This window comes from Carcharodon carcharias, chromosome 3 (genome assembly GCF_017639515.1).
Source record: "Carcharodon carcharias isolate sCarCar2 chromosome 3, sCarCar2.pri, whole genome shotgun sequence".
Lineage (NCBI taxonomy): Eukaryota > Metazoa > Chordata > Chondrichthyes > Lamniformes > Lamnidae > Carcharodon > Carcharodon carcharias.
In genome coordinates, this window is record NC_054469.1 from 205,849,281 (window position 1) to 205,865,173 (window position 15,893).

General features: G+C 40.2%; 1 protein-coding gene across 1 annotated transcript in view; it reads left to right on the forward strand.

The window, feature by feature from the left end:
* Window positions 1–7,202: 7,202 nt before the first annotated feature.
* Window positions 7,203–15,893, forward strand: part of LOC121275944 (solute carrier family 12 member 7-like) — a 465,011-nt gene continuing 456,320 nt past the window's right edge. The window contains exon 1 of the mRNA XM_041183838.1: window positions 7,203–7,523. Coding sequence (XP_041039772.1) covers window positions 7,364–7,523 — 160 coding nt within the window. The 5' untranslated portion in view covers window positions 7,203–7,363. The remainder of the gene's footprint in view (window positions 7,524–15,893) is intronic.

Below are 15,893 nucleotides of genomic sequence, written 5' to 3' on the forward strand. Positions count from 1 at the left end.
CAAGGGCCATCTGTTACTTATTCATGTTGTTCTTTCCAGAGTGCCCTTGTCCTGTTATTATCACATTCTGCTTTCTTACTTTAATGCCACCATCAGCACCTTTTTTAGCTCTTACTACTACCATTAACACTCCCTTTGTCCTTTTGTTCATGCCATCTTTGTCAACCTCTCCTTTGCTCCCTTGGGGTCAAATTCTATCCAGTTTCACCTGCTCCACCCACCTTAAACAGTCTAATTTTCATCACATTTCTAATTCCCTGTAGCTCTGAAGAAGAGTCATACGGACTCGAAACATCAACTCTGTTTCTCTCTCCACAGATGCTGTCAGACCTGCTGAGTTTTTCCAGCATTTTCTGTTTTTGTTACAGAGAAAGCAGTTGTGAAGTCACAAAGGGACCTGAAAACAAGGAAGAGAATTTAAAAATTGAGCCATTATTTGACCTGGAGCCAGCAAGCACAGGGATGATGGGTGAACAGGATTGGTCCAAGTATGGACAAAGATGACCTCAGGTTTATGGAGGGTAGAAAGTGAGAAGTTAGCCAGGTTTAAAAGTAAGAATGGTATGTATCTTTATCGTACTTTTCAGGGCCACAGGTCATCTCAAAGCACTTTACAGCCAATTAGGTACTTTTGAAGTGTAGTCACTGTTGCAATGTAGAGGTAGCAAAGGCATAGTTGAGTGTTTCAACAGCAGGTCCTCTCAGGCAGGAGCAAATTTGGAAGATGATATGGAGGTGGAATTCGGCGGTCTTAGTGATAGCACAGATATGTGATCGGAAGCTCACCTTGGGGTCAAATGTGACACCAAGTTTAAGAACAGTCTGGCTTAAATGCAGACAGTCACCAGGGTGAGGGTCAGAGTCAATAACTAGGGAAAAAAGTTTGTAGCCCAATGACAATGGCAATAGCTTTGTTTTTTCCAATATTTAATTGGAGGAAATTTCTGCTCATCCATTACTGGATATTGGGCAAGCAGCCTGATAACTTAGCAAGAGTGGAGGAATTGAGAGAGACGGTAGTGAGTTAATGCTAGGTGTCATCAACATATATGTGAAACCTAACACAATGTTTTCAGATGATGTCGCTGATGGGCAGCATATGGATTAGGACTAGGAAGGGCTAAGAATAGGTCCATGGGAGACACCATAGGTGATGGTGTGGGAATGGGAAGAGAAGCCATTGCATATAATACTCAACAAATTAAAATAAAAATAGGATGCATAGAGCTCCATGTTAATCAGTTTGTTTATTGAATTCTCATTGTCTTTTGATAGGTGAGGCACTTCATTCTAGGTTTATTTTACCTTACTGCTCAAGTTACACAGCAGTTCTAATGACACAAAACCAGAAGTGTACAACGTGAATTATGACGACTTGGATGTATTATGTTGAAGAACAGCAGGCAATACATAACCATTTTTTTATTGGGTATCAAAGGTTATGGAGCAAAGGTGGGCAATGATCTATTTGAATGGCGGAGCAGATTTGAGAGGCTGAATAGTCTATTCTTGTTCTGATGACTAACAATTCTTGTCAGTCAACCAGCCTATCAATGTGTCAATCAACACAGCATAGGGTTATGGAAATCACATTCTGAGCCAATCAGATAGGCAACCTTTGCTGACTGCTCACTGACTGGAACAATCCAGATTGTATATTTGTGAAATAGTGAAAAATCTAAAAGTATCTCTTTTATTGCAAAAAATTAATATTGATACTTTTAAAAGTCCACAGATAATATAAAATCATAGAATCACAAAATAAAACAGCACGGAAGAAAGTCATTCAGCCCATCAAGTCTGCGTTGCCTCTTTCAAAGAGAAATCCAGTTAGTCCCATTCCTCGCTCTTTCTCCATTTCACTACAATTTTTCTCTTTCAAGGATCTATTGTCCAATTCCCTTTTGAAGGCTACTATTGGACCTGTCTCCACTACCCTGTCGAGCAGTACATTCCAAATCCTAACCATTTGTGTTTTTCACATGTTACCTTTTGTTCTTTTGTCAACCATCTTAAATCTGTACTCTCTTATTATCAACGTTCCAGCAGTCAGAAACAGTTTCTTTTTATTTAATCTGTCTAAACTTTTCATGATTTTAAATAAAATTTCTATCAAATTTCCTCTTAGCCTTCTTTGCTCTAAGGAGAACATGTCAGCTTCTCCAGTCTATCCATGCAACTATAATCACTGGTCCCTCAAACCATTCTAGTAATTTTTTTCTGGACATTGTCCAAAGCCTTCAATTCCTTCTTAATATATGGTGCCTAGAATTTGACAGATGCCCCAGCTGGGGCCAAACTAGCGTTTTATAAATGTTTAGGACAATTTTCTAGCTTTTGTACCTTGTGCTTCTATTTATAAAGCCCAGGATCCTATATGTTTTATTAACTGCTTTGTAAATCTGTCCTGCCACCTTCAAAGTTTTGTGCACAAACACCCTTTGGTCTTTCTATTCTTGCACCTCGATTAAATTGTACCATTCAACCAGCCAGTCTATATCCTCTTGAAGTCTTTTCCTATCTTCCTCATTGTTTACTGGATTTCCAAGTTTCATATCATCTGAAAATTTCAAAATTGTGCCCTGTACCCCCAAATCCATGCCATAACTGTATATCAAAATCAGCAATGGTTCCAGTAATGAACCTTGTGGAACTCCAATGTATACCCACCTCCAGTCCAAAAGCTAGCCATTTACCACAACTTTCTATTTTCTATCCTTTAGTCAATTTTGTATTGATTCTACTACTTCCCCTTTTATCCCATTGGCTTCAATTTTGCTAACAAGTTTAATCTGTGATAATTAATCAAGTGCCATTTGGAAGTCCATATACACAACATCTGTGCTTGGCCTAAATAGCCAAGTGGTTATGGTACTGGGTTTGTAATCCTAAGATCAAGAGTTCAAATCTCACACTGGCAAACTATGAAACAATGTAACTTCATCTGAAAAACAGATGGAAATGTGTTTGTACTCAAAAGAGTTACACAACATCTGTTACATCATCAAAATATCAATCAAGTAAGTCAAACACAATTTGCCTTTAACAAATCCTTACTGGTTCTTCTTTACTCATCCATACATGTTCAAATGCCTGTTAATTTTTTCCTGGACTAGTGTTTCTAAAACCTTCCCCAACACCAACATTAAACTGACTGCCCTGTAATTGCTGGGCTTATCTTTTTCTTCTTTTCTGAACAAGGATGTCATATTTGCAATCCTCCGGTCTTTTGGCATCACCTCTGTATCTAAGAAAGTGCAGAAAATTGTGACCAACACCATTGCCATTTCTACTCTTAATTCCCTCAACAAACTAGAATTCATCCCATCTGGACCAGGCGACTTATCCAATTTAAATATTGCCCACTTTTCTAGTACCTCCTCTTTATCTACTTTTATCTCAGCCAATACGCCAGAAAACTCCTTGTTTACCAAAAGCTTTGGCAAATCCCTCTTTGGTACACACTGATGAAAAGCATTTATTTAGTACCTCAACTGTGCCTTCTGGTTCCACCAATAGTTTTCTACTTTGGTACTTAATTGGTCCCACCACTCCTTTGGCAACCCTTTTACTGTTAATATGCCTATAGAAGACCTTGGATTCCCTTTTATGTTAGCTGCAAAACTGTTCTCAAACTCTCATTTCTTTTTCACATCCCCTCTGTGCTATTTTTATGTAGCCAGATTCTCCTTTGCATCATCAAGCTGGTATCTGTCATAGATTCATCATTTTTTTGATTTATCTGACTCTCTGATTCCTTCATTATCCAAGAAGCTCTGGCTTTTGCTGCCCTCTCTTTCCCCCTTGTAGGAATGTACCTGGACTATACCCCAACCATCTCCACTTTAAAGGTCGCACCTGCCAGACTTTGACTCCAGTTCACCCGAGCCATAAACATTCTCAGTTCACTGAAATTATCCCCCCTCCAATTAAGTATTTTATTCATCTAGATTGCTTCCCATTCTTCTCCTTAATTGATCAAAACCTAAAGATATTATGATCACTAGTTCCAAGATGCTTTCTAACTGTGACATTCTCCAATTGACTCATTTCATTCCCCAGACTAGATCCATCAATGCTTCCTTCCTCATTGGTCAGAAAGCATACTGATCAAGAAACAACTTCAGAAATTCTTCATTTTCTCTGCTCTTTACACAATCCTTTCCTTATTCAATTTGCAGTAGTTAAAGTTTCTTATTATCACTACTCCATATTTCTTCTCAGTAATTTATTTACAAATCTATTCCACTGTGTCTTTCACACTACCTGGCCTATAAACTATGCCAAATGGTGTAATAGCTCTTTTATTGTTACAATTTCATTGTTACTGCAATCAATTATATTCTGTTTATATTTGATGCATTTGTATTAATTCATTTAATGGCAGCATATGAAATTAGCCTTGTTACTTTAATGTTGCTTTGACTTTATCTAATACTAAAACAAATCGAGCAATCTTCGGTGAGTGGCAAAACAATATATTTATATCATGAACTTTGTATACATCTTTGAGTTTCTGTCTCAATTAATCAATGGATATTGAATTTTTGGACCATTTTGAATACAGGACATATCAGCTCGAGTGTGTACTATGCAGTGTGCTAAACATCAATATCAATTAGTGAAGTGTCTATCTAATGTAAGGAAACCTTTACTAAATGCAAACCAAAAGTATCTCCCATGTCAAGTGAAATAGGCCAAGCAGACTTCAAGCACAATCCTCGGTTCTATTATTGTTTGTTGCTTTCAGAATTGTTTTACAGCAGTATATCAATTGTAACATAGGGTGGCAGATGATCATGGATCCTGTTTCTCTGTGTGATGAGCTAAAGAAGGAAAGATTGAGAGGTGGCCAAAAACTCAGCCAAAGAGATGAGTTTTAAGGAAGGTCTTAAAGAAGGACAGGAAGATGGAATGATGAAGAAGTTTAAGGAGGGAATTCACTCAGGAAAACATGGGCTTAGGTGGCTAAAAGCATGGTTGCCAATATAAGCTATCATATATGCTTTTGCTTTCCACCTAAGTGCTTGTGCTCTTCATTCTTCAGAGCACTGAGTGAGAGAAATGTTGATATTAATTTACCTGGCAATCTCACTCTGTTAATTCCTACCTTTACATGAAAGTCCTGCACATTGCCTTGCTTTTCATCATCATTTGTAACTCATCTATGAGCCACTATGATCAGAAGATTATATACGTACAGTGCAGGGAATACTTAGGTAAAACCTGTTATAGTGAAATCTTGGCTAAAGAAGATTTAACTTTAACCAATACTTTAGCTTAACTGATATTATTTTATGGGTTTTTACACAGTGCAAAAAAAGAAAGTTATTGTCTAATGGAATAAATTTCCAATAAGTGAAATTTTGTTATACATGAATTTGATTTTGATTTTCTGTTTTCATAATGCAGTCAGTTGGGAATCTTGAATTCTTACATATTAATTGGAACCCTGATTCCTGTATGAAGTAGCCTCAACCAGTCAATCATTGTGTTAGCCATCTTATGTCTGACTACCGCATCAAACTGATATTCTGAAAGACTATGACAGCAAAAATAATTCTGGTATTATAGTAATTGCTTTCACCAGAAAATCTACAAACTGGTGGGTTCAATATTATCTCACCTATGGCAGGTATATCACTGCACAACTGCAAAGATGTACAAAGCCATAGGTCATCTTGGCCCTGGCCATTCAAGCTCCATTGCTAGTTTTCTTTGCAATGTCAATAATTGGCATTGGTAACTGCACTCTGTTCTATCAAAGGCCAATTCACCAATGGCATTTCACCTGGTGCATTTGTGTACCCAATAAATTAAACAGCTTGTTGTGCAAATAGGGCAGCCAAGGTGACGGCGGGGGTGGGGGAATGGCCTATTCCTGTTCGATGTTCTTGTCTTCAGTTGAAGCAGGGTAGAAGTCAAGAGATAATAGGATAGGTCCAATTTTAAAGTAATAGATTATACCCTTTTTGTTGTAAGTTCGAGCCTACATTTATAATAGGACCTGCCTATGTAAATATGTCACACTGTAATTACACCTTATTACCACTGGTGGCACTCAGCATTTCAATTAGGGGCAGTTGTATTAAAGCTAGATAGGTTTATATAGTCAGATGTGGTCATAGTGATTTATAAGGAAGTAAGTCGACAGGAAGAGTACACAGGTGTAAGTTAACTTATATTTCAAACAGAATGGCTTCCAAAGGAATACTTATACCTCATGTAATTCATCTTTATATGAGATACCTGGAATGAACCAGAAACTGAGTGTGCTGATGTGATCTTCTACGTAATTTGGAGTCTCCAGTTTTGTAGTAAGGTCTTTTGCCTGCCCTGACATGGCCTAATAATCTTTATAACCAAACCGAAGGCAAATAGGAGGGGCAACCAAAAATTGATCAAAGAAGTTTGCAGCAAGTGAGTACCTCCATCCACCTTAACTTAACATTAGAAAAGGAATTGTAGGAATTCTTGCATGCATAGGCCATAATTCCTTTGTCATTGACCTCCTTATCACCAGCAATGACTATACTCTGGTTGAACCTTCTACCTCCAACTGTCCTGCCTCCTCTCACTGGTTGTCAAACATGTCCATTCTCATATTGAACCAGTTTCCCCATGCCAATTGTAAAGTGAAAAAACTCTTCATTCATTACCAGTTGGATGATTCTTGGCGGTCATCCAAACAGCCTTTCCCCATCTCCAATATTTTTATAACCGATCAACAGAAATGTTCAAAGAAAATTAAAATAGCACCATTTTAAGTACCCGTGTAATTCTTTCCCCAGAGTTAATCTCGGCATTATCAAGGAAATTAACCTTAAATTTCTGGAAGAGCCATGAAAATCCTGGTGGGTTAACAATGAGTTGAGCTGGTCACATGAGGCTGCGAGCCCTATATCGCACTGAGAGGCTACAGCATTAACTTTTGCCTGAAGGTCACTTTATCTGAGGCTAACAGATTCGCCCCATGTCAGTCACTGGGAGTGACAGTCATTCACTTCGAAAGGATTCTGGTGCATGCCACGAATTATAAAAAAGAGCCTCGATGCATACGGATAAATAGCAATGTTGCGCAGTTTCAGTCTGGAACCACACAGTACAATGAGGCGAGGTGCACATGGTTAGGTGTAGTAGTTTTTATTGAACTGCTCAGGTTTAAAGTAAGCGCTAGTTGGGAGGTGGAGCCTAGGGCTGGCTTTGGTGTATCAGCAGTCGGATAGGAGTTTTGTTCTCCTCCTCCTCACTCATTTCAGAATTCACCGCTTAACGGGAAAAGCGGCTCTCAAGTGTTCCTCCTTCCACTTCGCGCTCACAGACAGAGCCGCCGAAAAGGAAGCACAACTCGGCCGTCTCCGGCATGTCCCAGTCCCAGAGGTTTTTGGTCACCGCTGTTCACAGCCGGAGAGACGGGCTTGGAAGCGATGGGATGCAGAATGGGGACAGCAATGATAGCAGTCTCACAGAGAGAGAGAGTACCGTGCCTATACTGGAGTATCTCAGGGAGCCCAACAGATACGGTAAGAAGGCAATAAATAAAACTCATCGCAGAACGGAAAGCTTGCTTCACTTTCCTATAGCTGTAGGAGTTAATCAGGCTCTCACACCAAGGTATTCTTTTTCTAAGAGTTTCTTTGCGGCAACATGTTGAGGTTGCTAAATCGCTGATAGCAGTTTAATTGTGCGATGGAGCAGTTTTGGTTTGGAGCTTTGTATTTGTGTATGTTCCACTCAATCAAATACTGAACCAATGTTAATGACGGAATACCTGATCAATTTTCACTTTTTTTCTCTCTCTCGTTCGGGTGGCATTCTATTGAGCTCTTGCACTTGTGATTTTTCTTTCCCCGGCTTTTCTGATAATTGGTACTTTCCCCATGTTTTAACACTCTTGCTTGCAATCCGCTATTATTTTCCTCCTCCTTCCTGGTTTGTTTAGTCAATTTACATGGATACTTGGCCACAGAGAATGGATTACACTTCTGTCACTTGTAATCATTCCCTAAACTCTTAAATAACTGCTTTGTTTTTGATTATTCCCTGCCTTGCATTACTGTGCCCCTGATTTAATGTTTTACCTTCTTAACATGGCTTTGATGTGACGTTTTGGAGGGAAAAGGCACCATTTCAAATGTGTGATTTGACTTCATTTCATAGGCGTTTTCTAATCACACTGCAAAATTCGATGTATATATGCTGATATAAATTGGTATTAGAATTCTGCACTGGCCATAGTTAACTCTATTAAATTGCAGCAATATTTTTGCAGTTTGTTTAAAAGTCTATATTAAAGCTGGTGATATGTTTTGGATTTTACAGCATGTGGCATCTCTCATTAAAGTGCACTCAACTGCAACAATTTGGGAATTCTCCTGAACATTTAATCACTACTTTCTTCAATTACATCAGGTTTAATGACCTAATCTCGGGATTAAATCTTTTGATAGCTCCTGCAATGTGCTGTGGGATGCTTTGCTGCAATAAAGATGCTGTATAAATCCAAGTTGTTGTGTAAAGTGTTTTATAAGAGAGCACCACAGGCAATTATTGAAAAAAAAATATTTCCTTTTATAAAATAATTTTGCTACTTTTAAAAAGTAATGGTTATGCTATTAAAATTTCATCTGATTTCTGCAGTAATCTGTACCAACATTGTGAAACTATTTTGTAGATCACACTCAACTGATTACAATCAGTGTAATGCCCATGTTAGATTATGATGTAATTTTGATTACTTGTGATCTCATGAGCTATGTCGCTTATAATATCTAAAGAATGCTGCTTTATTACTGAAAAAAGATGTGAAAGCTTTTCATCTTGCACTCATCAAGACAGAATTGCAAGAATACCCAATCTCAAAGGGAACAACAATTTATACTGTATGAGAAGAGAGTGTTGATTGGTTGGCAAGTTGCCTCTGATTGATAGAGATGTTGCCATGGAAATGCACCTGGAACAATTAACTACCAAGCATTTGTTTAAATTTTGCTCAGATCAGAGTCCACTTGGCAACCAATCACAACCATCTTCTCGTGCAGTATAAATTGTTATTCCCTTTGAGATTCAATATTCTTGCAATTCTGTCCTGTTGAGTGCATGATGAAAAGCTTCAACAGCATGTCTTTTTTTCAGCAATACTCAAGTTCAATACTTTTATTAGATATAATTGATTTTAAAACAGGATAAAGAGTGGAACATATTTGGACATATAGTAGGATGTTCTGCATATCTTGCACAGACAGACTAATGAGGAAGTGCTGGATATAGTTGGAGAAAAGAGGAAATTAGTCTATAACATCAGAGGGAAAACACAATACTTAGGTCACATTGTTAGAGCAAATAGTAGACAGCCAGTTATTGGAGGGGAAGAACAATGGAAAACCTAGAGGATTAAATGGATGACAGATATAATGGATTGGGTGCAGTTAACTGCACAATGATTAAGGGGAGCACAGGACAGACAGAGGTGGAGATCTGTGGCAGTTAACCTTCAGGAAAAAAGATGATGCCAACAAACAAAAGAGCAGAAGTAAACAAGTTTGTTTATGAAGTTGCAGTCTGCACCCCTCCCCTTTGGTATACTCGTGGTATGTGAGCAGCCTATGTAAATATACTGAATGCACAGTGTGGGGTCATGTAATTGTAAATGGTTCCCTAACAGAAACCTTTTAATTATGAGTTAAATTCCAGTTTGACTTTAACTGCTTTCAAGTGACTTATCATAGTTGTGCCCACCCCTCTGCCATCTTTATCTATAATTTAAATGAAACCAGACATGTGATAACACTGCTGCACTTTTTATTAAATACTATTAAAGTTATTTAGACTGCAGGTAGTAAAAATAGAAAATGCAGCTGTCATTGGGAGGGCTGTATAGCATGACGAAGGAGAAAGACCTCAGGTTGCATTCCGATCAATACAGCAAATAACCATGAAATGTGTAGCTTTCCATGCCAAGGTACACTGCTATTTGCATATGCACTAATAGAGCACAGATTTCTTTTGTTTCAAAATTTGTCAGCACAGCTACAGGCAAAGTAAAGCCAAATAGGTTTTCATTAATAGTGCATTGAGGATTCTGATATTATTTTGACTGATGAATAGGTGGAAGCATAAAACCTGTCAAAGTCATTTTGATTGGGGCTTGTTATTTGCTGTTGCCACAAGTGAGTGGGTGACCTGAAAATGACAATGTTGACACTTGTTCCCTGCTTAGAAACATTTGAGCACTGGCTGGTTTATGTGAGTGGTCACCTGAGGCTGTGAGCTCAAATATTTTGAGAGTTTTTTCGCATGGAAGTCTTTTTGGACACAAGGTTCATAGGAAGCCATTTTGTGCTTTCTTTTCATTTCTAAAGAGCTGGCTTACTGTCACTGAACATGTGCCTCATGACTATCATTGATATGTTTTATTTAGAACCTGAAGGTACATTTTTATAATCAGAAAACTTGTAACTCAGCAAGTAGGAGTTCCGGATCTTATGTCACTTGCAATTGCACAGTTTTAAATTTTAAGTAACATATTGCTGAGTTTCCTTTTCCATGTTTAGGCATAAGATCATAAAACCAGCAGTGAAAGTAAAAGTGTACTTAAACTCTTCCTGTGCAAGTGATCACTTTAAAAAATGTTGTTTTTCTCTTTCCTCGCCTTTGCCACTCTCTGCCTCCCACTACGCTGAAGAAGTCTAACATCCAGTGATGTCTGAATGTAGTCCTTGTTAACTGCAAGAAAATCTGCTGAATAGTTAGAGAAATGGATCCCTGCCACATCATGGGATCATGACTCGTACACAATTTTGAACAGCTCAATGCCCAATCCCACTGAGACAGTCAAAGTGCCTCGCCTTTAAAAGGAGAACACCACAAATATTCAGGGAGGGGATGGAACAGTGAGTATCAGATCAGAAATTCTATGCTTTAGGACATTGTGAACATTTAATTAAGGTAATCATTTGCTGATATAACAGGTTTAGAAAAAGTATAGGAAACGCCCAGATTGACTCACTGATGGAAAATTTATTTGGGATCTTTAATGGATCAGAACTGTTTGCATTAAATGCAAATATGAATGCAAAGTAACTGAGCAAAGGAAACAGTAGTGGTGAAGAGTGGTTTCTCAGACTGGAGGAAGGTATACTGTGGTATTGGTAGAGCCATGGCTTTTCTTAACCATAGATTAATGACCTGGACTTGATTATGCAGGGCACAATTCCAAAATTTGCAAATGACACAAAACTTAGTATTGTGAACTGTGAGGAGAATAATGGTAGCCTTTAAGAGAACATAGGCCAGTGGAATGCGTGGATATGTGGTAGATTTAATATAAAGAAGGACAGTGATAGATAAGATTTAATCCAGTGAAGTGATGCATTTTGGTAGGAAGAACGAGGAAAGGCAATATAAAATAAAAGGCACAAATCTAAAGATGATGCAGGGACAGTGTGACCTGCTGGTACTTGTACACAAAATGCTGAAGGTGGCATAGCATGTTGAGAAAGTGGCTGGAAAAAAATATACAGAACACTGGGCTTTATAAATAGAGGCATAGATTACAAAAGCAAGGGAGTTATGATGAGGTTGTTTGGCCTGACCTGGAGTTTTGTCCAGTTCTTTGCATTGCACTTTTGGAAAGTTGACAAGGCTTTATAGAGGGTGCAGAAACAATTTACAAGAATGACCGCAAGTATGGGGGACTTCAGTTACGTGGATAAATTAGAGAATCTGGGGCTGCTTCCCTGGAGAAGAGAAGGTTGAGTGGAGTATTTGATAGAAATGTTCAAAATCATCAGGGGTCTAGACAGAGAAAATGTTACTATTGGCAGGGGCCAAGAACCAGAGGGTATCAATGTAAGGTGATTGGCGAAAGAACCAACAGTGACATGAGATTCAAGTGCAGGAGGGAGTGCTAGGAGCAGCACCAGGCACACCTAAAAATGAGGTGTTAACCTGGTGAAGCTACAATGCAGGACTACTTGCATACCAAACATGCAAGCTTAAGCAGCAAGTGATCGGCAAAGCTAAGGAATTCCACAACCAAAGGATCAGATCTAAGCTCTGCAGTCCTGCCACGTGCAGTCGTGAATGTTGGTGGACAATTAAATAACTTGCTGGAGGAGGCTCCACAAATATCTCCACCTCAATGATTGGGAGCACAGCACATCAGTGCAAAAGATGAGGCTGAAGCATTTGCAACAATCTTCAGCCAAAAGTGCCTAGTAGTGGATGACCCATCTTGGCCTCCTCCAGAGGTCCCCAACATCACAGATGCTAGTCTTTAGCCAATTCTTGATATCACATGGAGTGATTCAAAACAGCTGAAGACTGGATACCGCAAAGGCTATGGGCCCTGACAACATTCTGGCAATGGTACTGAAGGCTTGTGCTCCAGAACTTGCTGCGCTCCTAGCCAAGCTGTTCCAGTACAGCTAAAACACTGGCATCTACCCAGCAATGTGGAAAATTGCCCAGGTATGTCCTGTATACACAAAGCATGGCAATTCCAACCCAGCCAATTACTGCTCCCATCAGTCTACGCTTGACCATCAGTAAAGTGATTGAAGGGGTCATCAACATTGCTATGAAGCGGCACTTATCAATAATCTGCTCACTGATGTTCAGTTTGGGTTCCGTCAGGGCCACTCAGCTCCTGACCTCATTACAGTCTTGGTTCAAACGTGGACAAAAGAGCTGAGTTCCCGAGGTGAGAAGAGAGCGACTGCACATGTGAGTGACACTAAGGCAGCAATTCAGAGTGTGGCATCAATGAGCCCTTGCAAAATTGGAGTTAAAAGGAATCGGGGGAAACACCCTCTGCTGGTTGGAGTCATACCTAGCACAGGGGAAGATGGTTGTGGTTGTTGGAGGTCAATCATCTCAGCTTCAGGACATCACTGCAGGAGTTCTTCAGGGTGGTGTTCTAGGCCCAACCATCAGCTGCTTCATCAGTGATCTTCCTTCCATCGTAAGGTCAGAAATGGGGATGTTCGCTGATGATTGCATGATGTTCAGCACCATTTGTGACTCCTCAGCTACTGAAGCAGTCCATGTCCAAATGCAGCAAGACCTGGACAATACCCAGGCATGGGATGACAAGTGGCAAGTAACATTCGTGCCAGACAATGACCATCTCCAATAAGAGAGAATCTAACTATCGCCCCTTGATGTTCAATGGCGTTACCATCACTGAATCCCGACTGACAACATCCTGGGTGGTTACCATTGACCAGAAATTGAACTGGACTAGCCATATAAATACTGTGGCTACAAGAGCAGGTCAGAGGCTAGGAATCCTGTGGTGAGTAACTCTCTTCCTGACTCCCCAAAGCCTGTCCATCATCTACAAGACACAAGCCAGGAGTGTAATGGAATGAGTGCCACTCCAACAACACTGACAAAGCTTGACACCATTCAGGACTATTGATTGGCACCCCATCCACAAACATTCACGCCCTCCACCACCGACGCATAGTAGCAGCAGTGTATACCATCTACAAGATGCACTGCAGGAACACACCAAGTCTCCTTAGGCAGCACCTTCCAAACCCACGACTGCTACCATCTAGAAGGACAAGGGCAGCAGACACATGGGAATACCACCACCTGGAAGATCCCCTCAAAGCCCCTCACCATCCTAACTTGGAAATATGTTGTTGTTCCTTCAGTGTAGCTGTGTTGAAATCCTGGAACATCCTCCCTGACAGTGCTGTGGGTGTACCTGTACCACATGGACTGCAGTGATTCAAGAAGGCAGCTCACCACCACCTCCTCCAGGGATGAGTAAGGATGGGTAATAAATGCTGGTCTAGCCAGTGACTCCAACATCCTATGAATTAAAAAAAAGGAAAAGCTTACGCAGCAAGTGGTTAGGATCTGGAAAGCATAGCCTGAGGGTGTGGTGGAGGCAGATTCAATTGTGGCTTTCAAAAAGGAATTGGCTTCCGAAGAAAGAATTTGCAGGGCCAAAGGGAAAGGAAAGGGGTAGGACGAGCTGACTTGCTGAGAACTGGCATAGGCGTAACAGACTGGCCACCCCCTGTGTTTGTAAATGTTCTATGATTCTGTATGATATGATATGAAATGATTAATGGTCAAAACCAGTTTCAGTGCATAGGATTTGTTAGTAATTACATATTTTTAAAAGAACTTTCCAGTTTTATCCTCCCTGAAAGCATTAACTTCTTGATTTGAGTTACAGTTCATGGATGGTGATGAGCTTTTTCTACCTCTCCCAAGTGGTCATTATTTCTCTCTTATTTGCTGAATGCTTGCAGGCTATCATGTTGTAGAGGGCATCATGGCTAAAACCATTTATGACCTGAAGGAAAGAGAAAAAACGAAAGACTTAGATTCATATAGTACTCTTTATGACCTCGGGATGCCCCAAATTGCTTTAAAGCCAACAAGATTATAAGTGACTAAGGGCTGAATTTTCCCTGAGTCAGGATGACTCAGGAGCCCCTTAAAAATGGCAGGCTGATCCTAACTCTGGGATTTCCAACCCCTTTCCTGGGCTGTCTGATTTTTGGTAGTGCCTTTTAAAGGGTGCAGGCTGGTTCCTGTCAAAAGCTCATACCTGGCATTCCCAACCTGGTCAGCCCCATTGTGGAGATGGGCATGTCCTACTCCTTTTACAATTTTCATTGAGTCAAAGAACGAAGAAAAGTACAGCACAGCAACAGGCCCTTCGGCCCTCCAACCCTGCGCTGATCATACTAAAACATTTTGCACTTCCGGGGTCCGTATCCCTCTATTCCCATCCTATTCATGTATTTGTCAAGCTGCCTCTTAAACACCACTATTATACCTGCTTCCACCACCTCTTCTGGCAGTGAATTCCAGACACTCACTACCCTCTGTGTAAAAAAAAAAAATTTGCCCCGCACATCTCCTCTATAGTTTTCTCCTCTCACCTTAAATCTATGTCCCCTACTAATTGACTCTTCCACCCTGGGAAAAAGCTTCTGACTATCTACTCAGGCCAGGGTTTTGAAGAGTTATGGTTCCTGCCCCTCAGAGGAGCCGTGAACCCTCGTCTGATGGGACCTTTTTTAAAAAGGTGAGCTCAAAAGATTGTCCTCTGACAGGGCAATACTCCCAGATTACTGCACGTATGCCAGCTTGAATTATGGGCTCAAGTCTGAGGAGCTTGAATCCTGGTTCCCACCATCATCCCCTTCCCACACCCCAATCCACTATTTCTCCCAATCCAGAAGACATAGGAGGAGGAGTAGGCCATTCTGTCTTTCGAGCCTGCTCTGCGATTCAACTGGATCATGGCTGATCTTCTATCTCAGCACCACTTTCCCGCACTATCCTCATATCCCTTGATATCTGTAATATTTAGAAATCTGTCTATCTGTGTCTTAAACATAATGACTGAACCTTCACAGCCCTCTGCGGTAAAGAATTCCAAAGAGTCACCACCATCTAGGTGAAAAAATTCCTCCTCATCTCGGTCCTAAATGGCCTACCTCTTATTCTGAGACTGAGTCCCTGGGTTCTGGACCCACCCCCAGCCTTCCCACATCTACTTTGTTGAGCCCTGTAAGAACTCCAGGCAGATGGGGACTCATCAAGGCTCTATACGACTGCAGCATGACTTTTTTTACTCCTGTGCTCCAATCCTCTTGCGATAGAGGATTCGAAACCTGCACTGAATTATAACATATAACATCTGCTCCCATCCTGTTTTGGTTCAGCTAACTTTGTGCAGAGTTGGACTGGTGACATTATCACCTGAACAAGTGGTGATACTGCCCATCATAATTATTAGTATATGTAATTATGCTGAGAATTTCACTTTTTAAATGATCGTGCCGGTTAACAATCTATTACAAAGATCCCTTTATCACCTAATTTTTAAGTGGCTTTATAATAATCAACAAATTGAC